Consider the following 20890-nt stretch of genomic DNA (forward strand, 5'->3'; position numbering starts at 1 on the left):
CCTTCCTTCCTTCCTTCCTTCCTTCCTCCCTAGCCTGCCCTTCTGTGGAGAAAAGACACAGCCACATTCTTGTGGGGTTTACACTCTATGGGCTGGGCTTCTTTTTGGACTGATGTTGTAGTGACCTCAGCGTCACAGATTTCACAATGACAGCCATCATTCCCCTATCCTAATTACTTTGCCTCTGCCTTTCTCTTCCTGTAGGAATTTGTCTTATTTTGCTACCCAACGCAGCCCATCTGCTGTCATTTTGGACTTGTGGGAAGCCAGGCATCAGCATGATGGGGACTTAGACTCTCTAGCCTGTGCCCTGGAAGAGATAGGAAGGACACAGCCCAAAATCTCTAACCTAACAGAAACTCAAATTGAGGAATCCAGCTTCAGCTACAGCAGACAGAACGGACTTTAGTGTTCACTTTCCTTTCAAGAACTGGGAGCTGGCTTAGACTTTGTACCTGAAGGAATTCATGTCAACGGGGATGAAACAATGGCGGTGTCATCCCCCCTCCCCTTTTTTCTTCTGCATTTCATAGGATGGCTCACTCCTCCATTGCTTCAGTCCAGTCCCAATTTGGAGGGGCAGAAGAAGCTGCTAAACCACAAGGAAGATGCAACTTCTCTACACGACTCTTGCTGTGAGAGGGGAAACAGCAGTTCGCCCGTTCCCAAAGTTAAATAATATTTGCCATGCAAAACGTGAAGGGAATGCTACTGCAACCAAGAGAACAGCAGATGAAAAATTAGTAAATGTTTCAAGAGATGTGGCATTCTGCAATCTGGATGAGGTTCTGATTTTGTTTCCAGTTCTCTATTATTTTATATCTTGGCTGAGTCTGACTAGCACTGGAGAACTGGGCTTTCACCCAAGGTATGGCCATGTAGGAGGCCCAGTTCCAGACAAGATGAAACTGGCATGTAACTTGGTCCTTAAAAATTGTGGGGTTGTTTGTTTCGTTTTGTTCTTTGTCTCGGCCACCCAACATTGCTATCAGTTTAACTCTTGGAGAGTTAGCAGTAACAGGGGTTGCTTTTCACTGTGGCTGTTCATAGTTGTCGTAGGTGACCTCCACCCGGCTTCATTTGGATTGAGATATATGAACCCTCAGGAAAGAGGTTTTTTCTCTGAGCATTCTAACCATGCAATCGTAAAACCACTGACCAGGGAGTAAGCCCCATTAAATAGATGTGTTTTGGTCGGCAATGAAAATCGGTCTCTAATTCCCTGTCCCGGTCCAGGAGTCTCCGAATCCTCTTCTGCTTTCTCTCCTCTTTCTTCATTCCTCTTGGTAGTGGTCAGGTGGCTCTATCATCTAACTATCTCTCCTTCTCCTTCCTCTTCTCTGACTGTTGTGGCAGGGGAGGAGGAAATAAAGTAGATCAGTCTGTCCCCTTGACACTGTCTGAACTGTTGCTCTGTTTGTATCTGGAACTGATGGGACGGAGTTCTCCCAGAGTGCCTGATGTAGTTGGGTGGCATCACTAGGTTGTAGTTTGTTTCGCAATGCGCTGGCTGAAATGCTTTCTGTTGTCTGCTCCATTGGACTTGCAGTGTTCCAGCTGGTGCCTTTCAAAAAGCAGGGAGGTTCTCAGCAGCAGCACAACCCTTGCCCATCACATACGCACTTGCCACTCAGAGCTATCATGGTACCACCAGCAGTCGCTTCTCCCGCAAAACACAACATTGCAAGATACTTCTTAGTAGAAATGGGTCGAACTTGAGCTGCACCAAAAGCACTGTGACCATTGTGTTTGTTCTCACCTCTGTACTTTGCCGGTTTTGATAGCCATCTTTTGTTTTGCTCCCCCTCAGGTGCAGAGTCTTTGACTGAGCCTTAATGATTCCCCAGGATGCTGCCCTGGCTGGAGCTCAGCTGAGTTGGGCTGGGGAGCGTCCTCAAACATGTCCTTCTCTAACTAGCTCAGGAACTACGTGGCTCTCCCTTTCCAAAGTTGGACAGCTTTCTCAGGCACAAGCAGCTTGGGGGCTGCATGTGCAAGATCAAGTCTGATATGACCAATGAATTAAATCCACACACACACAAGAATCAGGATCTACCCCAGCAGAATCTTTTTTTTTTCAAAAAATTGAACCAAATCTGGTATAGATCTGGAGGATTGTCATCCAGTCTGGTGGGGAAAGGGCAGGGCCTGATGAGACATGTAATTCTAGGTACAAACCCCATGATTATCCTACCCACTCGAACCTAGCTGCCTGTGTTCGCCTCTCCTTTCTCACAAATTCTGACTGCAAGAGCGTGATGGGAAGTGTGGTTGAATTGTGAACATCAGCGAGGAGTTCAAACTTCTCGGATCTTTAAAATCTAAGAAAGCCAAACAGGCAAATGAACATCTATCCTTATCACGTTTCAGATTTGATATGAAAGCTGCAGGCAAGAAATCTGACATACTTTTGCATGTTTACTTTTTGGAACAGAGGTGATGGCAATAACGTGGCGGAATACCCCCTCACCAGTTCAGCCCCTCAAATGCCTGGGTTAGCCTGCTAAACGAATCTTAGAATTAGACTGTGCATATCGTTATGCTGCTTCTGATAGACAGACACATTTAAATTAACCAGGCTTCTGCAGATTCAACATGTTCATGCCCAGTTGGGTTCTCTTCCTTCTCCCACATGCAAACTTTCGCACACTTGCTTTCGAGTTTCTTGATGTAAGCATTGTTAACTCTACTGACCAGTCTGTATCCTTTCTTCAGATACTGGATACTTCAGTTAGTTTAATGTAATTTGGGAATTATGAAGCCATCTTGGCTTTCCATGTTCTTCATGAACAAAAATTAGAGGAAGCCACCAAGACCTTTGAAACTCTACTGGAGAGTTCTGTTTGGGGGGGGGGGGGGAGTGAGTCTCAAGTGAAAAAGTGTCCTCCTTAACAATTTAGGAGAATTTAACCTTGATCTCATCCTCACGCCACTGCCTTTTCCTAGGCCAGCTGTCCATAGAGAGACTATTCTGGCATTGCAGATTCCACATCGGATGTAGCATTATGACAAAAATCCAGACTAGATTAACAATCCCAAGGCTTCCAAAGCCACAATATATATGTTATTATTTTTTTGCCACAATATTTCAGAAACCATCCAACATTCCTATATCTGCTGTATAAAACAGCAGCTGCTAGAGGTTCAAAGATGGGCAAATTTCTCTGGCTCCATTTTTCCCCCCATTGTTTTCTCCTGTTTAGATTTTTTGGGAGCTATTTTGTCCCCAGATATGCATTTTAATATGTATGTTACTTAAGTGTTCAAAATTACATTCAAAGGTGTTTTGCTGAACACTGGTATACATTGGTAATACATAATTGAATACCTGTATCTGTATTTCACTTTGTCATTCCAAAGATAAGAAAATAAGGAGAGAGAAAAATGCATAATTGGGACAGTTTAGATGTGGTGTATGGGGGGGGGGGGTAGATATAGCACTGTGTGCAGGGAATTTCAGTGGTAGAGAATGTTGTGAGCACCTTTGCATCATACCGTGTCTGAAGGGGCACCGATGACATGTCTACACCTTTCATTCACAGTGAGGAACTATTACTTTGGAGCAGTGCTACTCAGGGGCTCAGCCACATGTGACTCATTGACATGCCACTTGTGTGTCTTCTGAGCACTATTCCCCAATATGTTACCCAAGCTGTGTTCCAGGAAAGAAGGCAAGCCTGGTAGGGCTTGCGGTTGAAACACCGCAGGTACTTGAGGATGAGTAAGCAGCAAGATACCCTGAGCTATAGACCAAGTATAGGGACAACCCTCTCCAACCCTCACCCTCCTCCACAGCCTCCCCACCGCCATCTTAGTACCCAACAACTGTTGAGAGGAGAGCAAGCTAGGCACAGAAAAAAGAGAGTAAGACGACTCCTACAGCTGCCACCCCAAGAAAAGAATTAGCTAACACAGTAAGATGGTGGTGCTTTCACTTCCTTTCTCCATTGCCACATTGCTCAGAAGTCAGCAAGTTGGCTACCTCACTCTTTCACCTGAGCTACTGAGCCTCATGCTGGAAAATGAGTGAGAAGACAGAAAGGGGAAACCTTCCAACAGTGTATACGAACAGGCTGATTACAGTGCAATACTGGTGAGGAGACACAGCCCAGCATGCTTAAAGCTACTTTGGAAAAGTACTAGCTATTAGAGGGGGATGTTTCACAGTTAGAGTAATTCAACAATGGAACTGGCTGCCTAAGGAAGTGGTGAGTTCCCCCTCACTGGCAGTCTTTAAGCAGCGGCTGGACAGGTACTTCTCCCGTATGTTTTAGGCTGATCCTAGATGGGTTGGCCTAGATGGCCTGTATGGCCCCTTCCATCTCTAGGATTCTATCTGAAAAAGGTTATATGTTCTGAGCATGCTTTGTGGGTAGCAGACAGGGCGTAACAGTAGTCATGTGGTTCTTTTGGTTGATGTTATTGTGAGTGTGACTCGCATCAGGTCATTGAGTGAGTGTCTCTGTTGTAGAGGGATATCACATGTAAGCATCCTCACACAGACCAATTAAGTCATGGTTCACTTTTGCCGTTCTTGGTTGTTGTTGCAGATTCATTCACTTCCAGCCGGGCAGCGGAAGGCAGGTCAAGAGGTTGGCTCCTTGTGGGGTGGGAGAGAAATTGCTTGTATCCTTTCCTGTGGGCCGAGCTCAACCTAATAAGCTGGTTGAGAACTTAGTTTCTAGTACAGAAGACCATGACAATGTGACAAAAGGTCAAACATATTTCAATGCTTAATAGTTCCTTCTTCACAAAGTTGTGTAAGCTTGGGAAGTTGACATTAGATTGAAGTGCGGCATAAAGAACAAATCAGCCTTTCCCAGGTTTCTCTCTACATGTTCTGAGCCAGCCTAAGCTTTTCTTGAAAATATTAATAAAAAATGCTTACTCTGCTGTAGAGAAGCAACTTTTCAAACCCGGTACGTATGAGAATCCAGACTCTTACTTGCGTGATTCTCCTGCCAAGCTGGACAGAGTATTGGGTGAGTACTAAATAAGAATTTTTACAGTGATGTTTTTATTTTATTTTTGTTTTGTTTTATGGTTAGTAATCATCCTGCATCTGTGAATTCTTGTGCTGAGACCACCATTTGCTGTGGAAAATGTCCTGGCACTGGTACAGAAGAGCAGTTATGTCCCACTAGGATCTGAACCCGGTCCTAGCAAGGCAGGTTTATTTCCCATTGTTGTCCATCTACAACTGTTGTCCAAGCTATATCATGAAAGTGAGGCTTGGAAAAGCCTCCCAAAGCTGACTTGATGAAGGTTTGGACCTGATCTGCTGGTAAAACCTTTTGAAATCATTGTGCCATTGAGATTTGATGATGCAGAGTCCATATAGTTGTGACATGGTCACATTGTTCGCACTCCAGATATCATTCAGGGGGTGGTATATTTTGGTTTCCACAGATTTAAGAACTAGCCTACTTGTGATCTAATTGATAGGGGGGAATGGTGAGTTTGTGCCAGCGAATGAATAAATGCAGCTCAGCATTATTATTATTATTATTATTATCATCATCATCATCATCATCATCAATCATCCCCCCCAAACTGGTCTAGTTGTGCAGATTCTTTAAAAATGTAAATGTTGGGTGACAGCTTTGGAAATAGATATAATATATATTTAAACAATATAAATATACAGATTTTACATAATAATCACATGGCATGCATACACAGTGAAAAGCAGGGGATAGAAAACAACTCTTTTTCTTCTACAGGGTTAGCGGAGAGTGGAGAACTCAAAACTGACCTCAAATAATTGAGAGAAATACAAATGAATGTTAAAAAGAAACAGAATAGGAAACTTTAACTCACTTGTCAATTGCCCACACGAAAACAGACACGTAAAAACACTTAAAGCCGGGAAAGAGATGCTTTCCAGTTCTTCCAGATTTGAAGATTATTGCACTCTCTTAATTAGTGTGCAAAATGATCTCTAATATGTTTTCTAAATACCAACTAGCAATTAAATACGCAGAAAGCAAATTGTCCAACATGCAGCTTGAAGCACTTCACTGATTTCCTTCATCTTCCCCTCCCCGATTTTATGGCTCTCTAGATCTGCTAAGTGTTCCCAAACTTTCTTCCAAAGCAAGAAAAATATGGTTCCATATAAACTGCACACAGCTCTTACGCATAAAAGGAGATGCCCAATCTTATGATTTATGGGTAATATCTTCCCCCAGATTGAAAATAAATGTGTTAAGGACATCAGAAAGGCTAAGACATTTCCAAACAACAACAAAATGATGGGCAAAAAATGTTTTTTTCCCCTCTCCAATCTTTAACAAGTTCTGTATCTGTCTCTCTTTTGTCTTTCCAGGAAAAAAGGTGAAATGACATTTTTGTGGGTGTACATCGGAGCTTTATGAGGCTTCTTGTACTAGCAAATGAAGTTTGCATTTGTCTACCAAAACAAGAACTCATTTCCTTTCTGTTAACAGGATTTTAATCTATACCAGTACAACTGCACAAGCAACATTGTAAAAACCTGTAAATTAACTTTACGATACTGCAGTATGGCAAAATTGTGATGCATGTTATTTTGGAGGAACTGTGTGCAGTTATTAGAGCAGAAAGATTAGCCTGATGCTGAGCAATGAACGACTAGGAGGACATTTAGAGGAGAGATTTAGAAGCCAACACAAGGACCTCCTACAGGTTTATCCAATAATAAATACCTCTGATTTTGTTCCAGGTGTGCTACAGAATTACAGTCCTAGAGACTGGACAAGATCATTGAACAAGAGATTAGAAATTAATCATTAATGTCCATATTATATAAATGCCTAGTCTGGTTTTGTTGGGTTTCTGTCTTTGATAAGTCCCTCATCAGAAAGGAATGGCCATCCGTGGTTCAAATCTGACAGCTTAGAAGCCGAGATTTGGATAGATCACGCATGCAAAATTAGACAGCCACTCTGCCACAGGCAATATCTATACACAGTTTGCCTCTTCTTTGTTTTGGAAGATGAGGTTTCAGAGAAACTGGGAGCAAACCACCACATCATCCAAGGCAAATGACATCTAAAAGCCTCGGGAAGCATAGCGCTGCTTTATTTTCTTCAGATGTGGTATCAGGACTACAGGAATTCCCTTGAGGACATGTTATAGATATGTAACTATCATTGCAGACTGCAGGATGATTGGATATTAGCCATGCAAAAAGGTTATACATGAACCATCCATCTTTAACATTCAGTTCTTTCTCATCTTCTACTTCTTTCCTCTTAATTCCTCAAATGTGAAAGTTCCTCCTGCAACCAGTCTGGCAGTTTTCTCTCTTCAAACTCTATAATTCTCAATTGTAGGATGCATTTTCAGTCCATAATCACAATTTAGTTGCATTTCAGAGCTGTCCTGCATTTATGGTTTGCACTCGGGATGTGCATTCAGATATTTATTATTAATAATAATAATGTTAATAGTCTTCCCTTCCTGGTTGGCTCAGAGTGGGTAACAGCAAAATAAAATATACATAATTAAACGATATACATATCGTTTAATATATATATTTAAGGTAAAATTATGTTATTAAAAACTGCCTCCTTAAAACCTTATAGAGAGGGGAGGCTGATTTTTATTGATTTATTGAATTGGGTTCTTAGGCAGGGGGGTCAGCATTTCCTTGGTGCTAGTTTCATGGCCTCAACAATAGGCCTGGCAGAACAGCTCTGTCTTACAGGCCCTCTGGAACTGTTGAAGATTGCAGAGGGCCCTGGGCTTACCAGAGAGAGTTTTTCACCAGGTTGGGGCCAGCACTGAAAAAGCTCTGGACCTGAACAAGGCCAGTTTCACTTCTTTTTGGGCTGGGAACCCTGAGCAAGTCACTTGATCTTAGCGCATTTGGGGGGCTATAGTGTAAGAGACAGGAATCACAGACCATTTCCAGATCAGCTTCAAGGGCAGCCCTGCATAGAGTGAGTTACAGAAGTCTAATCTGGAGGTGATTGTTTTCTGCTTCATTTTGGCTGAGGAATATCCATAACTACAAGTTGCTCCAAGATAAATTAGTTTGTTTTACTCATAAGAAAACACAAGGTGCAATATTAAAAAAGCAGATAAAGAAGTGCATATTTTTCAGGATTTACCAATAAGTGTATTAAAGAAGAGGAAAGATTTTGTCTTTCTGAGACAGATTTTGCAAAAGAAATTAAATAGCATTGGATAATACCATTTGCAATAGAGGTATATTTATCAAAAGGAAAAGATCTAAATAGAGAAACTGAAGGAACTTCAAGCAACTCAAAACAAATTTTACCAAAGAGCTTAGAAGTAGTAATGGTAGTATCAACATTGGAATTAAATGGATAAATTAAAAATCATATCAGTAAATATTAATGGACTGAATTCTCCCATGAAACGTATGAAAACTTTTAACCTTATTAAAAAGCAAAATGCAGAAATATTATGCCTACAAGAAATTCATATAAAGAAGGAACACAAACATATTTTAATTATAAAAATGTAAAGTATGTCTTGTGTTAGATCAGAACAAAGTGTGTAGTAGCTATTTATATAAACCATCTGCAATTAGAAGTATGAGAAGAATTAACGGACCCATAAGGAAGATATCTAATCTTAACAATGAGACTCCTGAAAGGTAATGTTAGCAACAATTTATGCATCAAACAAATGTTACTTTTGACAACTTTTTCCAAACTATGCTGGAATTTTAAGATGAAGATATAATAGAGACATGAATGGAATATTAGCTCCAAAGAAGGACAAATCCAGGAAGTTTAAATGTGTAAATGTACCCCAAAATGTATTCCAATATTTGGAAGTGCTAGAATTAAAAGATGCCTGGGGGATCAAACAACCATAAGCAGAGATTTTTCTTTCTTCTCCAATAGGCATCAAACATACTCAAGAATAGATATGTGCTGGATAGTAAAAAAAATAACAATAAATCTAGACAAAACAGATTTAGACAAATGTATTAGCAGACCATAAATCCATAGAAGTAGTTTAGCAATTGAACAGAAAACTAAGAGGAAGATGGAGAATAATTAATGGTCTTCTATTACAAATTGATGTTGCTAGCAAGTGTAAGAAAGATCTGGAAGATTAATTAGAAATCCAAAATGTTGATTATAAAGGGACCCCAACAGAAGTATTATTGTATCTTTAGATAGTGTTTTAAAAATTATAATAAAGGGGGTGTTGGGGAGAAATACTTTTTCTTTCATACACTCTGTGTTATATGCATATTTTATATACATAAATCTAATATGCAACCCTTTTTTTAATTTCTGTGTCCCCTCCACATCTTTACTTTTATTTTCTAAATAATAAACATATAATTTTTTTTTCAAGATTTGTGAAATTGTGGGTTAATGTTAAACATGCTCTTTCTTAAATGCCAAAATGAAAACAGAGATTTTTGAAACGCACACCCCTGCTTTGTGCAGAAAGTATCTAGACCTTTTAAAATCAATCATGTAAATTGAATTTGTCTCGTAATTCTTTCATGCTGCTGAGTAATTGGGATGAGCATATTTTGTCTTTCGTGTTGTTAAAGATTATTACTTCATTTTTGTTTTTTTGACAGCATTGTGACATTAAATTATTTTAATTGTAGCACAGCTAACGCTCCTAAATCCTGATATTGGGATTTGATCTTTGGCAATTTGCACATTTCTCCTTTGGCTCATATTGTAACCCATTTGGAGACGCACGGCTCAGTCTCACTCCACTAACTTTGCTATTGTGGTGGCATGAAAGATGGAGAGCATGGGAGACATCTCCCTCCCTGTCTTTAACCTCCCTCCTGGCATAACCAATTAATGTCACCCCCTCAAGGGATTTTCAAGGCAAGAGAGGAGCAGAGATGGTTTGTCATTTCCTTCCTTGTTGGCCTCCCAACCAAATATTAACCATGGCCAACCATGTTTAGTGTCCAGGTTCTGTTGAGCTCAAACTAATCGGGCCTTTCTTTGCAGCCAAGTCAAAGTGTTTGGGGACTTCTTGGGGGTTCAGAAATAAGAATGGGGAATGGAGCCTGTGGAATTCTCTGCCAGCGGATGTGGTGAGAGCAGAGATGGATTTTAGAAGGAATTAGACTCATAGAGAAGAGGTCTGTTAATGCCTAGTATGCATCTGAAAGCAGTAAACTAGTGCTAGGAAGCAGCATCCGAACCCTGGCCTCTGCTCCCTGTCTGATATTTCTCCAGGGCAATTGGTTGGCCACCAATGAGACAGAATACTGATCTGACCCAGTAGGGTTTTCTTTACATTGTAAAGGAGAAAGGAGGGATTCATCATTATATGACAACATGCTGGGGTTTTCATGGGTTATAGTGGGTTGGGTGCTATACTAAACCCCTTTGCTTGATTAGCGTAGTCCAGTTCTGAAAAAGTGCATTAATATCTTCCTTAGTGTGTTTAGTGTGAATTGTCCGTTCTATTCCTAATGCTACTTTCCCAAAGAGAAAAAAAATGCTCTGCTCAGACCCATTGACCTCTAAAAAATCAGTTGGGGGGCCTAATATGTCCAGAATTATTTGTTTTAATACCTTAGCTGAACATGCAGGATAAATAGCTGAACTCCCATAAGGGGTAACAGTATTCGATCTGTCATTTGTAGTGGAAAACAGTTTCTGAATTGATTCCAATCTCATGGTTCCATAACCTAAATCCAGGGGCGGCCAGACTGTGGTTCTCCAGATGTCCATGGACTATGATTCCCATGAGCCCCTGCCAGTATGCTTTTCGCTGGAGTGAAAATTGCACCATGACTAGTTTGTTGAAGGATGTTTGGAGATAATGGGTTCTGAAATGTTATATATATATACTGTATATAATTTGGTCCTGCTGGCAGAGTCAACACAGTTGTGCATATAAGTTGTTTTTGTTTTTAAGGTACCTCTGTCTAGGGAAAACATTGTCTGGGGGGGGGGGAACCCATCACCAATGCAAATATATCAGTTTGGCATATCATTACAAGCCACCACAGCTGCACTGTGTTGCACTGCCTTCTTCGCAACATCAGGCATACAACTGAGGCTTTAATAAAATTTCTTTTGAGCTATCCATTTATTCAATGCGTTTCCCACCTTTCCATCACGGTTGCTCCCTAAAATTAAAACTCCATGAATGTAAAACAGAAATATGAGGACGGGCATTGTCATCAGGCACTGAGAATGGACTCTATCAAGTGGTTGTTAAAGAGATTTTTAAAAAAATGACTCTTTAAACCAGTGGCTCTCAACCTGGGGATCGGGACCCCTTTGGGGGTTGAATGACCCTTTCACTGGGGTCGTTGCAGGGCAAGCAGTTTGGCCAGGAGGCCACCATCCACACAACAGCCTTGCGGGGTATATCGAGATAGAGCGTTTGTCTGTCTGGAGCAGTGGAAAAGAGTGAGATTGGCAGGATGGGACAAGAGGCAGAACTGAACTGAAAAACCCCGGGGGGAAAAAAAACAGTTTATACGCTATCATGAGCAATGGATCTTCACGCCATTGGTTAGTTTTGGTTTAATTTCTGTGAAAGAACACTTGCATAATTTATGGTCGGGGGTCACCACAACATGAGGAACTGTATTAAAGGGTCGCGGCAATAGGAAGATTGACAACCACTGCTTTAAACCTTCCCTCCACGGCAGTAGGTGATGGTCTCTTTGCCAGCTTCAAGCATGGAAAATGCAGACCCTGTGCACCCTAATATCCATCTGGATAGGACTCTTCTTTTCTAGTTTATCCGTTTAATCCATTATGTTGGTCACACAACCAAAGTGAATTGAGCATGAGAAAGGGTTGCCTATCCCAAATGCGTTTCCCAGTTCAGTATCATATCCCAAATCCCATGTGAAGCCACCTCGTACCGAATCAGACCATTGGACAGACAAGCTCAATATTTTCTGCCCTCTGTGGTATGATTTGATTCCATACCAGGATACAGGCTCCTTGCGGTAAGTACGTTTTTATTCCACCCTTCCTCCATGATGCTCAAGGTGGCATGAATCATTTGCCCTTCCTTCCTTTCTCCCCTGTGTAGTAAGTTAGGCCAACAGAGGCCGTTTCCACATCGGAGGCTCCGTGCCAGTTTGAGCCAGGGTACGTGGACCCGCCTCTTCCTGCTCCCACATAGGGGAGCATTTGCCCCGGTGCACCTAATCCGCCCTGGATTTGTGCTCCTGCAAGGGAGCTTGGGCAGCAAAGTCCCCAGTGTGGAAAAAGAGAGAGAGAGTAACTGGCTCAAGGTCACCTGACAAACTTTATGGCAGAATGGGGATTCTCCCAGATCTTACTCCAGCATTTGAACCGCTACACCGCAATGGCTAATACATTAACATTTTATGATAGTCACATCTGCAGTGATGTTTTTAGTAATGCTGATTTCATTCCAAAAGAATTAGCCAATGCTGCAGTATGGAATGAGACCTCCATGCTTTTTTTGTCTTGTTTTTAAGCACTGGTCTTTTGATTGAAATTCATGGGAAGTGATGCATATGTCCATGGGCAGCCTATTGTCTAAAAAAAAAGCCATTACAAGCTTGTGAACATCATCTTCAGAAAACTCTTTTATGCTCCTCCAACATCTGTCTTATGACCATTGTAATCACTACAAAGGCAAGGAAATCATGTGCTAATGCCACCGTTCTGTTGAATAAAAGAAAGTCTGGACACTTCTTGCAAATATTTTGTATTGTTAGAATTAAATTGTCCGGACTTGGTATTTCTTGTGTTTTCTGTGCTGGGAGAGAATTGTGTTGTGCTTTGCAAACTATTTCTAAAGCTGCGGTGCCCCAATTCTCTGTCCAGGTTGTTTTTTTTACTGTTTGGGCTAATGCTCTTTCTCTGTGGAACCGTGCATGAGCTGAACTGTTCTGATGAGGTCAAGCACCCATGCGTTGTGGTCCCAGCTCAGATTGGTAGCACTTGTGAAAATGTAGCTCAGGGGTGGTGCATTTAGAGCCACTGCTTCTGCTTGAAACTATAGACTAGTGTAGTATTCAGAAATAAGGCTTTATACTTGCTTCTTGTAAGGTTGTGTTTTGTTTTGTTTTTACCCTGAGAAATGACTTTGTTTGTGCATAGCGTGCAGTGAGAACACAAACACGCAACATGTTTGAATCAAAATTTCAGGACAGGAACAGCATTCCTTAGGCTAGGTGACAGATGACGGACTTCAGCAAATGGAATGGAATGTGGAAAGGGGGGAATATATTGCTGCTGTCCATCTACTGGCCATAAACTGTCTTCAACATGGTGTTTATTGGTGACATGGCACCTGCCAATGTGTTTCACGGTGCCCACTTCCTTTTCCCGCAATGAAGAGAGGCAGACATGGCTTTCCACACTAATGCATGAGCTGCTTCATAAGGGATCTGGAGGAGTTGCCTTTGTGTCTGTAGGAAACACCAGTTTGGGAACAGCCCCCTCCACCACAGGCAGATGCTTCCCTTGGAACCTCCTAACATTTTGTGATTGGCCATAGTCCCCAGTGCCATTTTGTGATATGTGATACTAGAAAACTCTAGAGGTGCCCACAGTCTCAGTGAGGTTGGGCACTTCCATAAGAGTCCTTTCACACTAGGTTAATGTTTCCCATCCAGAACCGTGCCCTTCAAATAGGCTTAGTGCCACTAATTGTGGATTCCTCATTTCAGCCAACCTCATCTTAAATAGTAGGGCGGCAGGAAGTTCCCAACATGGGTCTAGAAATATTAATCTATTTTAAATTTAAATGGACCTTGGTTGGTCCCATGTGGCACTCCTATGAGTGTACCCTTCATGTTTGTCCTGTTGATATGAGTCCATGTAAATGTTAAATGACCTCAGAAACAAATGCAGTAAGAGTTCCTGTGAATATGCTAACCTGGTGCATAGGGAACCAATTTTATTGGAAACTGAGTTTCTCTGGTTCTTAAAACAACAAGCGCTTTTATTCTGGTGAGTACAGTTTCTTATCTAGCGACTTATGGAACATTGTCCCAGAAACTATTCTTGTCGTCAGGGAGGTGATGTTGGCTTTGATCCATCAGAGCAGTTCTATGGTCAGAAAGATTCAAGTGAGTAGTCATATTGGTGTGAAGCAGTAGAACAAAGTTTGACCTCAGTGGCGAACAAAGTTTTATTCAAGGCATAAGGTTTTGTGTGCATGCACACTGTAAGTACAACACATTCCTTCTGCAACCCCCCCTCCAAAAAATCTACAATGCTGCTCCTTAGGGTCATTTAGAACTTCAGTAGGAGGGAGGAAATTCATACTCAGTGGGTGCAAGTCCTTCCTTTAATGGAACAGTTCTATAGATCCAAAGCAATTCTATGTTGAGCCTGTATTTTTTCTGCAGTGTAGTGCTACATTCTCAGGTGCAGCATTAATTCACCTTTTCTTTGCACCGAGCTGTCAGAATTAAGCAGACTTCCTCCTCCCCAAACAAAGGGTGTGTGTACATAGAGACTACCAATGAAATATCATCCTCTGACTACGAAAAAAGTTACACAAAATCACCATTTTCATTGTTGCCTTTATTGTTTTCCCAGTATTGGGTATGGTGGAATCTCCCTCCTGGTGCTACTTGTTCATCCTCAAAGATGTCTGTGCAGTCCCCCCTCTTGGGTAGGACATCCCCCAGTTGTTCGGCTCCCATCTATTGACGTTTCTGTTGCATCTGATAATTCGTCCTCAAACTGTCTACCTTAAGTAGTAATGTTTCATGCTGGTATGACATTGTTAGCACGGGGTCCACAAACAAACATGGAGGTGGACCAAACTTGAAGGAAATAATCTTGACCAAATGTACTTAATGGAAATGATTTGTTGTCCAGCTTTCAATTATATCCTGTCTTGTTCTTTCTTTGTTTTAACATTTTTTTTATCATGGCTACTGTTGTTTTTTTAAGTATCCTTCAAAGCCATCAATTCCCTCAAAGAAATCTGAAATAGAAGAGTGCTTCAACATCACAAGTAATTTCTTATATTTTGGCAATGTCTGAATTGGGTGCTGACTCCCTTGTGCTAAATCTGATCCTTCCCCCCCAAAAAAGCTTCCCCCACTGGCGATAGGCCTCCTCCATCAGATAAAGCCTATCTCCACTGGATGAAGTCTTTCTCTCATCAAGAAAAACTTGGAGGAAGGGAGGCCCCTGAAGCAGCTAAGTGGAAGGGAGCCATAGGATCCAACCCTTTGTGTTTCACCCCAAGAGAGCAAAGAAATGGGAATTAGATGATTCCTTAAGCTAAGCGAAGCATATGGCCTTGGCTTCATACCACACTTTCTGTGCCTTGTATTATCAATGTAAATTATGAATGTTGTACAGTAAATATTCTTTGGGAAAGGAGCCATGGCTTCTTTCTCAGAACATGTACATATTGTAATAAGAAAAGGTAAATACATCATAAATGTATCTATCTCTCTGTCTATCTCTACATGTGTATCTATATGTGTGTCTATGTGTGTGTATTTATACACACGCAAACACTAAGTTGGATCCTACCAGTTTTTCTGATGCCGAAAGAGAGAGGAGGGGCTCCTTAGATCACCGAAAAGGGCTCACCATAGATGGCGGGACCCACATGGATAAAAGCCATATGGGATGGGGACAGCAGAGAGAAAGATAATTGAACGAGAATCAAGTAGAAAGGCTGGCAGTATCCATTGAGATACATAGATATATCTTAACAAATCATGTTATATTGGGGAGGGGGGAGAGAAAACAAAGAAAAAAAGTTGGATGTTTTATGTAGAGTTTGCATAAAATACTATGGTTCCAAAAACCTTGGAAAATGTACAGAATTACTGCAGATCCATTATTTATTAATAAAAAAGCCTTTTATTGACAGATCACAGATGGAATGTTAATTGTGTGAGAAACTGATGATATCAATTCTCTGGGTTTCTTTTTCCCTTATTGGTCCACATACCATGTATGCATAATCTGGCAGTGTGCCAATATGTTATATTGCCTTTGAAGCACTGATCTTTAAAAAAAAATAGATTCTTACTCAACAGTCTCCCTCTCTGTATTTGTTCCAAGAACAGGCAGACTGACAGGACAAGGGCAATGACTGTTCTAGAATACTGAAGGGTTCTTGTTGCATTTAATTTAGAGGCGTTTGGTGTGAAATATTGTTGCAGTTCCTCCATCCATCTGCCTCTGCATGACCTAAGGACCTAGTCATACTAGTGGGTCATCTCCTATCCACAGTTATCCAGCTGGCAGATCTCCACTTCTGGCTGCATCCACGAGCAGCAACACAGCCGCATGCATTCACTGCAGAAGAGGAATCTGGATGCATTTAAGCATGTGATTGCATTATCGCATTTTATGTAGTGCTCACAGGTATAACACAAGAATCTGGATACGCCTGTTTATTTGTCGGCTTTTCTCCCTGAGAGGTTGCCAAGATTTTATTTTTATTTTTTACAGTATTTTATTAATGTACACATGCCTTGGTGTCTGATGGCGGAAAGTGCCATGAAGTCATAACCAATTTACACCGTTTGAGTTCCGATAGGGCCTTAATTACATTGGAATGGAATCTACCCGCATATAATTGGTACATTCCGGCAATTGTATGTCGCTGAAGGGCTGGGCCAACAGGAGGCATGACTGCCATCCAAGACAATGGTTTGAAACAGACTACAAAAGCGGGGAGTGAGATCCAAAGCGACTGAAAGCTGTAGCCGACTATATATACACAGCAATTTGTACCAAATTAAGCATTCTAGAATGAAGCAACAGAGGATTTCCAGTGCATGGCTTCTGTTTTCGAAACAAGCCTGGGAAATTCGGCATTCCAAAACCTAGACAGAAATCCAGAGGGGAGTGAATGCCAAAAGCACCCCAAGACTCCACAGAAGCATGGCTGCGCTCAAACAAGTGCCACATCGCGTTTGCCAAGCAGTTTACCCCACAGCCTAATCCCATTCCAGCAGGAGAAAAAGATCCATATAAATCAGATTACACCTAACAGAAATACATTCACAAATGGATCTCAGAACCCAGCCTCTAACCAAGTCTCTGCAATATGCGTCATTGTAGATGCAGCAAATGGGCAGAGAAGATGCTGTAAATCATAGCCCATTCATCAAAGCCTTTATTACACACATTTCAGTTATCAGCCAAGCTATCGTAGGCTGTAGAACATAATGGCAAATACTTTGTTATAAATGAGACATAATCATAACTGCTTTTGATAGTCGTTGCGTTATTAATCATGATTAATTATGTTTGTACGGCAGGAATGTATAATATTGTGCCAAGGCCTGTTGTGCTTTAATGAACAGTCACTTTCGAAATTAGACTGAATAAAAGGTGTGCAGGGCGGGGGGGGGGGGATATCCAGCACTAGGCAGATGCAGTCTCTCAGATAGGAATCTCTTTATGGAAGGGAGGTGGTGGTGGAAAGTGCCATCAAGTTGCAGCCCACATAAGGCAGCCAATTAGGGTTTTCAAGGCAGGAGATGTTCAGAAGTGGCTTGTCGTTGCCTGCCTCCATCTAGCCACCCTGGAATTAATCAATGGTCTCCCCTCCGCATACTATTCAGGGCCCACCCTGCTTTGCTTCCAATGGAATTAGGCTAGCCTGGGCCATCCTGTCCCTCTAGTGCAGGGGTAGTCAACCTGGCAGGGGCTCATGGGAATTGTAGTCCATGAACATCTGGAGGACCACAGGTTGACTACCCCTGCTCTAATGTGTCCATTGAGAAATGTATACTATGAACTCATAACACAACCGAGAATGCGCCCTTTTTAGGAATTGATCGTTTTATTTAAACAAGAGTGGGTATCTTGCTAGCTATTTTTACCTTGCCCTTTCTCCATATAGAGTCTCCCTGCCTTTGTTTTATCTGCTCCTTCAAAGATACTGTGATTTGTCGAAGGCCAGGAAGCAAATTTTGTAAGGTAAAGGTATCCCCTGTGCAAGCACCAGGGATCCCCTGTGCAAGCACCCTTGGGGTGACGCCCTCCAGCGTTTTCATGGCAGACTCAATACGGGGTGGTTTGCCAGTGCCTTCCCCAGTCATTACTATTTACCCCCCCCCAGCAAGCTGGGTACTCATTTTACCGACCTCGGAAAAATGGAAGGCTGAGTCAACCTTGAGCCGGCTGCTGGGATTGAACTCCCAGCCTCATGGGCAGAGCTTTCAGACTGCATGTCTGCTGCCTCACCACTCTGTACCACAAGAGGCTCAAATTTTGAGAAGGGCTTTAAATCACAGTGCCCCTGCTTGCTCCTGATTCAATACAGGTTCTGAGAGTAGTCGAAATTGCTCTTTATGGTGTCTACAGTGGTGTATCTAACATGCCTGAATTCATTTGTATATAGTTCTCTTTGTAGAATAATCAGTTTCTTATGGTATGTAGGGTCCATCCTTGCAGAGGCTAGGCTTTGTTTCTTTAAACCTGGTATAAAGTTGGAGCATGGCCTCCCCTGCCCATTCGTAACACACTTCATGTAGCCGTGACATCAAGCATCTATGACACCATGACATTCTCAGCGGCAGGAAGATAATGTCCAGAATCTTTAAAGAACCATGCTATTCCTCAATTAGCTATTTATTATCCAATTTTGAGGCCACTGATTCAACCAGATGAGAATTTTTCCCATATTGCTGCTAAGTGGGTGTGAAAGGCACAAAGTCTTTCATAAGATTCAGGATATTAGCAGACCTTGCTTAAATGAGAAATATTAACATTCATTATGATTCAGCATGGCATCCACCGTTCTCCCTGGCATCCTTGGAGATGGATTTGTACCCGCTTGCATTTTTCATGTCAAAGGCTTTCTACTGCAATGCTTTCTTCAATACCACCTGGGCAAGAAGATGCCTGACCCAACAGGGCTGCTACCTGTACTCTGCAGAAGCTCATGGCGGCCGAATTGGGAGAGCTTTCAAATATTGAACTGAAAAATCCATGGTTTTGGTTTTGCCTCTTAATTGTGCAGACTTAATCTGTGAATATTTTTGTATGAACTTATGTTTCTTCATACCTATTATTTCCTTTAAAATGGTGGTCCCCAACCACCAGGCCGTGGCCCGGTGCCGGGCCGCGAAGTCCCTGGCACCCGGCCGCGGCTTTCTCTCCCGCCCCCTCCCCGCAGTAAGAAACTTCCCAGGCCGCAAGCTTGCGGCCCGGTAAGCTTCTTACTGTGGGGGGAGGGGAAGCAGGGCCGCGCACGCGCAATGCGCATGCACGGCTGGGCCGTGAATGCACACATGCGCCATGCATGGACAAAACATGCATGCATGGCACTTCTGCGCATGCGTGCATGCGCTGCAGTGCCGTGCATGCTCGTTTCGGCTGATCTCTGCAGTCTGGAGATAAGTTGGAATTATGGGTGATCCCAGAAGGTTGGGATCCCTATCATGTAATCTCACCATGGCTTCCATTTCAGAACTTCAGTGATATCACTCATTGCTCTTTCTTGCCTGCACAAACCTATGCCAAGATGTACTGACCATCATACAGTCCCCCTCATTCAATCACCATAAGGGCTCTATTCCCAGTACCAAGACAGTTTCGTTCTAGTCCCTGAGCCATAAATGTCTGGTTTGGGTACCACTCCCCATCCTCAAATGATTCACCAAATCTCAAACACACGACCTGAACCCATTGTGCTGTGGGGCCGGGCTGTGGGGGGGAATAACCTAGCTTAGTTCCCCAGCTCTCTCCACTTCCAAACTGTAAAATCACATAGGAAATGGCCTGAATCAGCCAAGATAAAGCCCTTTTCAATGTGGTACAAGATAAAAATGGCAAATATGATGCCAGGGTGAAGCCCTTCTAAACTATCCATCTAGCTCTAACACCCGGTTAAGCTAACCACCTGCTCCAAACTCTTCTTTCTAAATCGTAAGAATGGCTGTCCCCAGGCCACACTTTCTAAACAACTGCAGATCCTGTCAGTCCTGGCCGCTTCGTACTAAGCTACAGATCATCAACCGAACTGAAATGCATTTTTCTGGTTTGTGCTCATCCCTACCTTGGTGACCACTCCCACCAGGAGTGACTTCATGCTGGTGCAATGTATGAACTGGTGTTAAATGAATACAGTAAATGTTTGTAATTTCTCTACCTGGCAGACTTTGTAAAGCAAGAATCACCAGCATAGCCCCTCTCTGAGCTAACACTTGTTACCTGGGTGTGCCAAGTCTATGCTGATTTTCAGCCTTAAAATTGTGATGCTTTTCTCTTCTCACGGGCCTGCCTTTTGCACATGTACACTTGTACAGATTGCTTTTTAACTAATTGTCCTGTCTCACTAATGTGGGTGCATCGGAACACCATAATGCTTTCTTTGTGCAAACATCTTCAAGAGCATTTGGGGATTATCTCCATCTCTGCTTACAACAATGAAATAATGGGGCTGGTTCACACAGGGATGGTCCTCTGTGCTTTCTCAGCATCACTGCTGACTACCAACTAGCCTTTCTGAAGTGCTCTCTGTGTGCGTGGGTCTGTGGGTCTGTATGCATTTCCTGTAATCTTGCTCATTATTCTATTAGGCTTTAATGGTGCTCATGGGTTGTTCAGGATTAATGAGGCAAACGTCCTCAATCAAGAAAGCAGTTTAAGAACACATTGCTAATTCCAATTAAACAATTTAATAGTGGCTGATCTCCCCCCCCCCTTTTTTTTTTAATTATTATTATTTAGGTGGAATGATGAGTGGTCCTATTTGTCCTTTAACAATGAAAGCTTGCTTGGGGGTTCCTGACCCAGGTAGGTTAATGGACTAGAATCTCTGCTATCACTCCCCAGTGTCTGTGCATATTTTGTGCTACCTTCTCCAAGAAGCAGCTGAGGCTCAAATGCAAAGTGGATTTGCATGCGTGGGACATCTGGGGCAGACAACTTGAATTCTTCCCGCTCTCCACTTGAATTTCAGCAGGAATCTGAGGAGGAGGAGATACAGTAGATTTCCC

The 20890-nt window shown here is 42.3% G+C and overlaps 1 protein-coding gene across 3 annotated transcripts in view; it reads left to right on the forward strand.

Annotated features, from left to right (window-relative positions):
• The window catches only part of UNC5D (unc-5 netrin receptor D), a 365178-nt gene extending 349381 nt beyond the window's left edge, over positions 1–15797 (forward strand). For all 3 annotated transcript variants that reach the window (XM_077307138.1, XM_077307140.1, XM_077307139.1), the window contains one exon: positions 205–15797. In XM_077307138.1, the coding sequence (XP_077163253.1) occupies positions 205–409 (205 nt within the window). In that variant the 3' untranslated portion in view covers positions 410–15797. The remainder of the gene's footprint in view (positions 1–204) is intronic.
• The last annotated feature ends 5093 nt before the right edge of the window (positions 15798–20890 follow it).

This window comes from Paroedura picta, chromosome 12 (assembly GCF_049243985.1).
Source record: "Paroedura picta isolate Pp20150507F chromosome 12, Ppicta_v3.0, whole genome shotgun sequence".
Lineage (NCBI taxonomy): Eukaryota > Metazoa > Chordata > Lepidosauria > Squamata > Gekkonidae > Paroedura > Paroedura picta.